Source organism: Gasterosteus aculeatus, chromosome 11 (assembly GCF_964276395.1).
Source record: "Gasterosteus aculeatus chromosome 11, fGasAcu3.hap1.1, whole genome shotgun sequence".
Taxonomy (NCBI): domain Eukaryota; kingdom Metazoa; phylum Chordata; class Actinopteri; order Perciformes; family Gasterosteidae; genus Gasterosteus; species Gasterosteus aculeatus.
Window position 1 is genome coordinate 2,458,216 of NC_135699.1, and position 11,907 is coordinate 2,470,122.

Sequence of the window (11,907 nt, forward strand, 5' to 3'; positions counted from 1 at the left end):
ATGAAAAATGTAACTTTTTCAATTTGATACTTCTTTACACGAAACACTGATCCTCTCCTAGAATTACTTTATTGATTTAGTTTATTATGGCGTGCTGTGGAAGTGTGACCGCAATAAAATAAAATGAATGATTTTTTTTTTAACCTCAATTAGCTGAGTCACAGATAGATACTATGAGATAAGGAATGCTCCCTCCCACAACTACATTTTTTTGCATCAAATCCCTACAATCCGTAGATTTCCTTTTCGGACTATGGCAAACTCTATCCAACTGGAATGACGCATTACATAAAACTTAAATATTGCTTTAAAGATTAGAAGATAAATTGATGAATGAAGTTTACCCACATTCTTCAAGAAGAAGATCCACCTAACATTTTGTCACCCAACTCTGCAGCTTCCTGCTACGTCAACCTGTTCCCATCAGGCTCAGCTACACTACACGTGTTTAGTTATAATTCTCTAAAGGTTAGCATTCTAACATGCTAAACATGGCAAACGAGGGTGAACATAGTAAACATTATGCCTGCTAAGGATGCTGATGCTAGTATTTGGCTCAAAACACTGCCATGGCCAGACAGCCTTACATTGTTGCTAGCATGGCTGTCGACATGTTTAATTTCATCACCTAAATGAAGAAAAATATATACCTGACCCTGACTTTCGAGAAGGATTTTTTCTCTAGTCAGTCTGTCAGTTTGTCTGTCTGTCTGTCTTTCTATGTCCCTTGACTGTTTCCCTGTCAGCAGCAGCCTGCTGTTATTGCCGGTAGACTGGCTAAAATACAAATCTTCCAAATCTTCCCCGTACACACAGTCACTCCAAGTGTAGAACTTGGAGTGATTGTGTGTACTACTAACGGTTAGCTGCTAACTGTCCCTGAGTTTCCCAAAAAACATTGAACCGTCCTGCTGTGTTTCATTGAACAAAGTGTACTACCAACAATAGATGTGCTTTTGGGGAATCCAGAGCAGGTAGTCCAGTGGATGTACAAGTATGAAACATCTGTTGCATATATTTCATCATATCAGAGGGCTTGTGTCTGTCCACTGGACTAGTGCATCCTGCTCCGCCTACAGTTTGCGTCAGTGCCTCAGAGCGCCACCGTCGTGTTTGACGGCTATTGTGACAGCTGATTTTCGTAACCAATATTCCTGTTTTGTCCTGTCTCTGTCCTGTCTGTTCATCTGTTTGTCCCTCCGTCCATCTGTCTGTCTGTCTTCTTTTCTAACTTCCTCCTTTGGTCTAAACAATTTTACTTGGTTTGGGCTGTATTTGTTTTGAGTTAATTATTTATTACCCTTTTTTCCCAAATTTGTTTCATTTACAAATGTTTGTAATTGTAACAAATGTTGTCTATGCAATTTCTGATTCTATGCAATGCTGCCATGACATCAATGGCCATATCATACCATTACTTTCTGTCATAAAAATTGCATTTCACTTTTTTTTTACACTTATCACAAAAACATTCATGCTAATTGTTTCCTTTGCTAATGTGAACGACCCTTTCATAACTCTTGCTCTGACCTTTGCCCTCATACTTGTGCCTTGTCGTCTTCATGTATAGCCACGGGTTACGAGAAGTCGCGCAGCCTCAATAATATCTCCGGGATGACGGGCGCCCCGCTCCGCCTCACCCCCATCGCCAACTCCACTTTCGAGCCCTTCGAGCAGCCTGGCCTCAGGCGATGCCGCTCCCCCATTCCCTCCATCTTGTAGCATAGCCAACAGGCAGACGCAAACAGATAAATGCCAACAACAGCAAAAATACAATATGGAATGTTTGGGGGGGAAGGGTCTCTTGTTTTCCTTGAGAACATGCAATGAAAACATTAACATGAATTGATTCATTCTAGCTGCTCTTTCATGACCATCACTTGATAGAACAAACAAGGAATTAGGATGTCTCTTTTAGGCACCAGGAGGTCCCATCCTAAAACCATAGACCATATGCAAACCTTGTCCATTAAGGTGAGATAGACGCTTAACACACACTAACACACCTGCTTTACTGACAGGGACGGAGGCTAGTTTAGACAGATGTAATAATTAAGTTAGTTTTCCTCTGGCTTTCCCTTTGCTACTTGTTGTCTTTATCTGCACTCACACTTCAATGCTTTGAAGAGTCGCTTGAGAGTAGGTATCAATAAAGACTATTTTACACACACACACACACACACAAAACACATGAATAGCAACCCTGTGTACCTCAATATTTTTACACTCTCCATCAAACACAAACAAGATTTACACTAACATATTACTACAGCATGCATAGACTCTCTAGAAGAAAAACATACGGTATACCTATTAGTAGCAAAACATTTTGTTACTTAAAGTCAAATTAATATCTCCAAAAAAAGGAAATTCCCGAAATTCTAGCCTCAATGTTGCATTGAGACAGAACAATGTATTTTTTTAGTTACTTTGTGCTCAGTGTATCCCTTTAGTACAGGAAGAGATAACCATTAGATTCTACATGACCATAAGCTACACCCTGCTCCTCTGGCACACTCTGCACAAGTATAATTATACTAGCATGGACAGCTAGGAAACAGGTGTCCTCGTCAGAGCTGCTCCCAGGTCATAGACGGTGGTTCCCAACATGGAGCCCCTGAGCCATTGAAAAACAAACTCAGCAGTTGTGAATAATGTTTTAAAAGGTCGCAAATTAGCTCTAATATGATAAAATATGCCATTTTATAATTTTTACATCCTTGTCTTTTTCCATGTGAATGACTGGATACTTGTTAAAAGCATAGATTAATTTCAATATAGATTTAAAAGAAGCCTATTATATAATCCTGAAATATCCCATAAGGGTGAGAATCATTTTCAAAAAGGATTATACAATATTAGGGAAACAGAGTGTCAGTAAGACTACCACTGGTCTTATTTTGCAAAAATACATAGACAAAGGCAGCACTAGGTAAATAGAAACAAAAACAACACTTTCTGAACACCCATGCACTTTGATAGCTGATGTTCAGGACCACAGCATCTTTAAATGTTCTCCTTGCCCTCCCACTCAGGTGTTAATTAGGAAGAAAGGACATTTCCTCTGCTTTCATTTGGTCATTTGCTGAAGATTGATACTATTCTCATAGGCTGTGCATATAGTAATCAGCTGGAGTCAGAATACAGAGATCTCAACAATTCAATGTCAATACCTGACCCCATCTATTCAAGGTCAAAGACTAACCTCAATCATTCAATGCCAATGACTAAACTTAACTTTTCAAGGTCAATGACTAACCCCCACCATTCAAGGTCAATGCCTGACCCCAACTATTCAAGGTCAATGCCTGACTCCAAATATTCAAGGTTAATGACTGAGATCAACTATTCAAGGTCAATGACTAACCTCAACTCTAGGTTAATGCCTCACCCCAATAAATCAAAGTAACTGCCTAACCCCCACCATTCAAGGTCAATGCCTGACCCCAACTGTTCAAGGTTAATGCCTTCATATAATGGGCAGAGTAAGTGGGCAGTGTAAGGCCCATTTCTATCTCTCAATCATAATGTAAAAGTATATAATATTTGTTTAAACTGTGTTTAAGTTAAAGTGAGCGTACATCCTATGAAAGATTGATAACGTTTGCCCCGCAAAGAACTGTCTATATGATAGGCTAACCTCTCCTGACTCCGTTCTTGACGCCCAATAAGTCATTTTTTCTCATCTTCTTTCTTAACATTCTCAGAAAGCAAAGCAAATTAGCGCATTTGCAGAATTGTTTTTTAACTATTCCTTTAAGGTGGCAGAGTAGTTGACTTTTTTATCTGGAAGGTGTTTGGACTTTGCAGCTTAGCCTGAATGTGAGAAGCACGGTTGTCCGTCTGAGTCCATCCCACAACCATCACCACCACCGCCACCAATGCGATACTTGCACTGACAACAGTGTGAATCAGCAGCCAGTGGCAATATTTTTAGTTTTTGGCTTCTCTTTCTTTCCCTTTTTTGCCCTCTCCTGAATCTCCAAATCCCTATTCCCTTCCCCACCCCCTCCCCATCCTCTTCTGTCCGTCCACCTCTTCTGTGTTTTTGGCTATGGCTGCTCAGTAGGAGGCACTGTGAACGGGTACTGGAGCGACAGCCCGTGGTAGAGGAAGAGCGGACGGCAACACCACGATGAAAGAAGCGGGAGAACACAACAACAACAACAGAAACAGCATACAAACGTAGAAATCTGCAATGTAGATACATACGACACCGGCGGTTGGACCTTCCTGTTTCTGTTCATTCATGTTCTGTCAGCAGAACACACTTGTGTGCACATGGGTGTGTGTGTGTGTGTGTGTGTGTGTGTGGGTGTGTGTGTGTATGCCCGGAGCTGCATCTACCTCTCTACTAAGATGCACAACTTGAAAAAAATGTCGGACAGAAAGGAAGAATTAATCACCAAATTGTGTGTGATCACATGACGTCATGCTATTGGGTGTACTTTTGTTTCTATCAATCAAAAGTTTTGTTTCCTAAATATACGTGTTCATTCCTTTTTGTTTGAAATGGTAATTTTTTGATTTTGCAGAAATGTTGATTTATTGAACAACAACACTATCAGACTTCTTCACTGTTTAGGACAATAATGTGTCTGTTGGTTAAGCGTTTGAATCCCTTGTACTCATCTCGCGCTCTCACCCTCCTGTTCCCCCGCCAGAGAGTAACCGGTTTTAGTGGGATGGAACTGATTCCCTTTGATTTACATTGGATTCCCATCAGAGCACCATCACTAACCACGAGTGAACACAGACTCCTTTTCAGAGGAGCCTGTGCACTAAGGAATCTCCTTCCCATTACCTTTGTTGCATTGTAGTTTGGAGTATCGGAAGGTGAGAGCCACAAATGAAGAGACTATGTCTGGGGAGCATATCAATGTTCATTTTAACAATTAGTTTAACATTTTGCCAAAAACTTATGAGCTGTAGCCAGGCAGCAATGAGCGTTGTTTAGATTCAAGACTAGAAGCGGGGGAGAAATAGCTAGCCTAATCCAAACAAATGCTAAAAAAGTATACTTTGTTTCATTTTGTTTAACATGCATGTCTTTTTTGGGGTGCTCACCAAAAACTAATAACAATGAACATGTTCCCAATTTGTGATTTTTAATAAATAAATAATCAAGAGCTTGTTAATCAAGTGAACTATAGAGGAGTTGTTTACCCCCTGCCTCCAGTAGTAATGCTAAGCTAACCTAATTGCCTTCTTTGCTCTGGCTCATCTCACAACTCAAAGGATGTAAATAATATATATATATATATTTTTTTGTCTCAATCATGTGACTGTGATTCGGGGTAACGCAGGGTTTCCTGTTTATGCTTATGCTTGACTATACAGTTTTTGTTAGTTGGAGAATTATTTTAACCCTCAATCTTGGGGCACACACACACAGATGTAAACACACACTCATCATTTCTGAACATTTCATCCTCTCCTCATCTCACTTCCCATCGTCGATTTGTAGTTGTAACTGCCGCTTTTCCGAAAGGCCACTGCTGACCGGTTTCTTTTGTCTCGGTGATTGTACATATGTAAAGTTTGCGTTGTATATGAATCTGCATGGGTTTCCATTGCAAGCAATAAGAATACTGATATGACTAATAATACGAAGAGCTTTGAGCTTTGAGTCTCAAGCTTAATGAATGTGTATATATCGTTTAGACCATTAAGAGTGTGTATGAATGTGTGTTTTAAGATGCATACGTATGCACCAACAAAGCATGCTGGACAAAAAATATGTTCACCTCTTTGAATGCAAGAAGAGGGAGGACAGGCTGACATTATGCATGCCGAAATGCTATGATGCTATTGGTCTGAAGAGACCAAGTTAGGTACTGTAACCGGGCCGGGTAGGGGTGGGAAAGTTTATTTTTGCAGGACGGGGTGGGGTTACGTTTCTGGTAGGTCGTGTATAGCGGCTTTCTTATCAAAAACCTGAGAGATTTATGATAAGAGAAACATATTAACAATCGTAGCTTATGATATATATTTTCTTTCTTCTTTTTTTTTGCTTCTCTTTTCACAGAGAACTGTTCTGAAAGCCCCGCGCTTATCAGATATATGCAAAAAGAAGCAGTAACTGTGAATTAACGCTAACACATGAAAAACAAATCCAGCTTCTTCCATCATTGTCTCGACTCCTCCTTTGCAAGAGAGAGGAACGAGAGACCGCTCTGTTCCCCAAGATACCTCCTCACCAACCCCCCCCCCCCAACCCCCTCACTCCCACTCCTGTTATCTCCACAGCCTCTTTGTTGTCTGTCTGTTAATTCTAGCCAAATCAACTTTCATTACCTTCCTGTTCTGTTGTCTACATTTGCATTTAAAATGCAATGAGTTCAAGAAAAGGATTCCTCTGCAATGTGAGATTAAAATGATTCAAGAACTGAGATTAACCCACTCGAACTGCAACCCATTCTCAATTTAACTTTCATGTATGTCTAGATACTCAGTAATGTAGCATGTAAGCATAATACAGTATGGGACTGAACATAAGAAGACCTTTATTATATAACACAACCCTTTCTGGCTTATTTTTAGCCTAGTCCTGTTGGGAAAGTTTTCTTGAGATACCCTATACTGTTAATCCCAGGAAAAAATAACCATCATCCTTTTCTTTTGTAATCTTGAAATGCCTCCATGGAAGCGGAATATAAATTGCATGGTTGGTAAGCATCGTGTTGGCTCCCTCAACAAACAGAGGAACTCATCTCTTTCTTTTTTTTCAATCGCATTATCGTCTTTTATATTCTAGCCAATCCAGTATCCAATGTACCAGTTCACGTTGTGCTCCGACCACTACTAAAAGCAGGTTCACGTTGGACGATTGTACACCAGTCACACGTTCAGTAGCATTGCATCAAGCAGCGTGTCCTATGTAGCAAGATGGAAAGTGAGGTGTCAGAGGTCCGGGGAGTGGACGGGCCTGTAGCATGTCAGACCTTCATCCAGGTAGTCCTGTTAGTCACACAAACTAATCTTTACCCAGCTTTAATCAAGAGGTTTTGTTAGTTTAGCGCTATTTTCCATACCAATTATTTGAATTCATATAATTGGCCATAAACTGCTAGATACTCATGTCTATGACTGGTCCTACACAATCAAAGTTCCTGTTGAGTTTGCTTAGGGGAGCATGTTATCAACAAATTTGCCCCAAAACATCTTTGAAGACGTGGCATTCAATGAAGTGAGAAACCACACTGCAGAGGCACCCTTCAAAATTAAAACTTAGTTTCTTCTTGAATTCCTGAAGGTTTTTCCTCTCGTTGCTAATGTTCCTCCCCTCTCCACCCATTCACAACTCAGGTATCTCTTTCTCAATCTCCCCCTATGTGCCCCCATGTTCCTGTAGATGTACTGTATGTATGACAAAAGGGAGTGTTTCCCTGTGAATTCCATTTGCTCTGTTTTGTGGCTCTTGCCCCTCCTTGAAAAAAATGCTATATTGCTTTCCTTGTCCAGCTGTGCTTCCTGTCTTTTCCTTGTATGGGTTCTGCTCTGTGTCTCAGCCCTATCCCGAAAACCCTGTCCCTCTCTCTGAGAGACCTTAACCCCAACCCCCATCCAACCCCCTCAACCCACCCTCCGAGTCTGAAGTCTCTCACAGCAAAAACCAAAAAAAGGAGTACAATTGGAGAGCCTTTGCATAAAAAAAGAGAAATGTTTGGCTTAGACACTGGATTTCACCGAGGAGGAAGACAGGAACGACATGTAGATCGGGAGGAAGGGGAGTAATGGGGATGGAGGAGGCAGGGGGTTGCTGTGAAACGATGTGGATTGTGAGCCGAGCAGCGTCAGATGGAGGAGGAAACAATTTGGGGAAGACAGAAAAGTTTGGTGGTGATGAGGAGGTGGAGGAGGAGGAGGAGGAGAAAGAAGCATAAATCGCTTCTCCATGTAAGAATGTGTTCCTCACCGTTGCTCCTGTGCACTGTTTTTGCTCTTTGAATTGTGTTTCCTCACCTGTGCGTGATTCAGTGTGAAATGTTTGTTTTTGTGTTCCCTGTTCTGTGCCACACTATTGTTTCATTACATTTTTTTGTTTGTGTGTACCACACCTGGGTCAAACACCAGCTTGTTTAATCCCTCACGGGTGCAGAGGAGTTGTCATCTGAGTCAAACTTCAAACTGCATCAGAGATAAATATATTTGAAAATAAACCTACCTGATGCTAAAAGGCATGCCAGTCTTCCGCTCATAGTGGGATGAAATTAAATAAAGGTTATTTGGCCAAGGTCTGGTCTGTACATGTGCAGCACACACCAACTGAGAAGCTCCAATCTAAGCTCTTGGTCTGGACTTCATACCCGGTCCTGGCTGGCTGCCGTCCTCTGGTTTCACCAAGTCTATGTGTCCTTCAGTCTCATCAGAATTCTTAATTGTCCAAAGATTTGTTAAACCAGGGGACTGAGCCCGCTCCCCCCCCCTCACCACCCCAAGGACAGATTGTATCTGTGTGTATGTATGTGTGTGAGTTACAGAGACAGAGAGGGCGATGCTCCAGCTCTGTGTTCTTGGTGTTCTTGCATGTTGGCCACACTGGGCCAGCTTTGTGGTGGTGTATTTTTTTGCTATATTAATGTGTTTGGCCCTTCATTTCCTAGCTTTGGTGTGCAGTATCATACTGCCGTTGTTACAACTGTTTTGTACCGCTAAAATCTAGAGTTAAGGTTTAGAAGCGCACTAGTCTGCCATTGTAGAAATCTTCTGATTTCTACAAACAAATCTTCTGATTTCTACAAACAAGATTTCTACAATCTTTCTACAAACTGAGAGGATTTTATTTGGCAAGCAGGACAAGGACAAGGAGTTTCTACAATGGCTAACGCTATAAATTAAATTTAGGATGAAAGAAACTGTCACGGCATTTCCCAACAGCATCTTTGGGATGAAATTTGAAAAGGGCAAGGAGCAGTGACGCCGGGTACAGCATTACAAGCTGTGTATTCACTGTCTCACATGTTACGAATTAGACAGAATACATTTTTCAGTCCCTCAAATCATGTACAAAAAAACTTAAGGTCCAATAGTTGGCTTTTTCTGTGGCTTTTGACCACATCTCACTATTTTCATTTGCAGAGGTCATCATCCCTGACGAGAGAAAAAGCTGAATATACCATGATAACAAATACTTTCCCCGTCTAGATGGTTTTGGGAAACAGTCCTATATTTAATATGGTTCCACACTGGAGCTTGAAATATATCAAATAAAGACAACTATTTATTGGATGGTGGGCAAAATAATTGTCAGATTAGCACATTTTGTGAACTTAATCTGGCCAAATTTCGCTCTGTGTTGAGTTGCACCAGTTTTTCAGAAATCCATCACTAAGTGTGAACATACATACTACATACTACATACTAAGGATAGACAGTAGTATATAGTAAATGTGAAGGTCCTTCTTAAGTTCATAAAATAATAAAATAACTAGTTTTACAACAAATCATTACACCAGTTTGTACATGGAAGTTAAATGTGTTAATATGTGTAAAAACCTTAGCGAGCTGTTTTTTTTTTTTTAGCTTGGAAACTTCTAGAATATAAGCAAGTTATGTCACGGTCCACGGCTAGGTGAGGACTCAAATGCGGAGACCGAGACTGGAGACTGGAGACCCGATATGACAGAAAGGGGAAAGACACATCCACAGACACACAAGGCTAACGAGACGTTACAAGTTATCATAGCATCTTACACTAGCATTGCTATAATAATATTAAAAGACCTAAACAATATTTTTGTATACATTTAGGTTACTTACTTATTCCTGCATATATGGGCAAATATATGTTTCAGAGTAGCTTTTTATTCTCATTATATAAAGCCATTTTAGACACGACGGCCTATTTTTGTAAACTATTTCTCAATCCTTGAGCTTAATGTCAGAATTTTCAATCTATGTTGACCAGTACCTGCGTTCCTATTTAACTTCCTATACTCTAAATGGATCGTATATTGGCTAATTACAACATAGCGGTAGCTTTGTCAGTTACATTACAGGTCATTTAGCTGACGCTTTTATCCAAAGCGACTTACATTACACTTTTTTTTTATAACCCATGGCATTTTACATTTTTGCCGGGGGAGCAACTAGGGGTTAGGTGTCTTGCTCAGGGACACTTCGACTTGGGACATAGGGCAGCCAGGACACCACCACCAACCATGTGGTTCCCAGCGCACCCGCTCTACCCCTGCGCCATGACGACCCACCCACACAGTTGATCCAGTTAGCTACACAACAGTTAATGTTAAGTTAATGAGGACAAATCATTTTTAATTTGGTGAAGCATAAAACCCCACTTATTGAAATCGGTTGGGACTATGCTAAATTGGAATTTTAGGAATAGCTGGTGCAACTGGCGTAGCAGGTACTATTGTGAATGATTATAAAAACAAAGAAAACAATACTTTACCCACCTGGATCCATTCACTGATTTACAGTATGTGTGAAATGGGCTTTGACCTCGAACAGCACCAGAACCTGGATGTCACAAAATAATTTTACACTTCCAATTTGAAAGAAAACTATTGTTTCAAAATCATTTTAAAAGCTTCATCTGAAATAGAAAAACCCTTTCTCATCTGTGACATGGTGTTTCTAGTGAATTATTAAGTTTTGATTAACTGCACAAAAAGCATCTTTAATTATTAAATTTGCTTTCACCAAACACTATGCCATAGTCTGGTGTCTGCGGGTCAACAGTCATGAATTTTTCAGTGCAAAACCTCAGTAAATTCTATTTTCTTTCTTTCCTTTCAGTGCTGAGTTTCTAACCCCCCCCCCCCCCCCTCCTCAACGTGAAAAGGAAAATGATAAAATGTTGAAAGAGCTGCTTTCCCTTCACCCCCACCCTCCCACGACGGGATTCACTGAGAGAGAAAGGGATTGAAAGAAGGCGAGCAGTGGAAATCATCACTGACGCACCCGAACATTCTCATCATTCTATCCTATCGTCATATGCAACCTCGCCATAATGCCAGTGAAGGGGAAGGGTCATGATCACATATAAGCTATTTTTAAAGATGGGAGCAAAAAAGTAAAAGAAAAAAACGACCCTGACTCTTTTGAACTGATTTTTTCAGAGCAAACCTCGGCATTGATGCTCCCCAATGACAGACAACGAATGGAGAGCATGCCGTTAGGGAACCCTCTATTTATATTGTGTTGTTGTTTTACTCTTTTTATTTCAATAAGCTCCATCTGCAGCTGTTGATTTCCAATTGGATGCCTCATTATTTTGGCACTCTAAGCACTATGCAAAGTGAAGGTCCATCGTGATGTCCAACAGCTCCCGGCGGAGGTCGATCCAGTGTCACTGCTAATCTCTGCTGAGCAACAGGACCTCTGACAAGCGGCCTGAAATCTACTCATACATATCAGAAAAAGAACCTTGGCCACATCACATTTCACATGATTCTGTATTTGATTTCACCTGAATCATCTTGCGTCTTTGTGTTCAACTGATCATTTGAAAGCTGAGGTCTCAACAATCGTCAAAGAGACAGCTTTTGTCCACCTGGTGATCGAATTAACTCGGATTAAGACCCACTCGGATGGAAGAACCGGACGGGAAATCTGCCGGGTAAAAAAAGGAGGAAGTGACTGACCCTCGTCTCTTTCTTTCCATCTGGAGTGTTTGACAACCCCCCACCCCACCCATCTCAGCAATGCTGTTCTTCCTCCTCATCTAAACTGCATGGCATGAACAAAACCAATTGAAACCAGAAGAAAGAAGAAAACACAATGGATGGATTAGAAACTTGCAGGGGTGCGGGGGACAATGGACGGATTGTTTAAGAGAGACCATCTTTGATTTTTTTTTTCTTTTACGCAGCAATGTAAAGTAATTGTCACCCACTTTACCCCCCACCCCCGTCCACTGGCAGCTGATATTTGCCAAACAGC

The 11,907-nt window shown here is 40.8% G+C and overlaps 1 protein-coding gene across 5 annotated transcripts in view; it reads left to right on the forward strand.

The window, feature by feature from the left end:
* LOC120827228 (voltage-gated potassium channel KCNC1) overlaps positions 1-10,800 on the forward strand; it is a 78,891-nt gene extending 68,091 nt beyond the window's left edge. The window contains exon 5 of one of the 5 annotated variants that reach the window (XM_040189940.2): positions 10,762-10,800. In XM_040189940.2, coding sequence (XP_040045874.1) covers positions 10,762-10,775 — 14 coding nt within the window. In that variant the 3' untranslated portion in view covers positions 10,776-10,800. Of the gene's footprint in view, positions 1-1,570; positions 2,366-4,066; positions 4,243-6,028; positions 6,127-10,761 lie in introns of those variants that run through there. The other 4 variants (XM_040189937.2, XM_040189938.2, XM_040189939.2 and 1 more) reach the window with 4 other exon arrangements.
* The last annotated feature ends 1,107 nt before the right edge of the window (positions 10,801-11,907 follow it).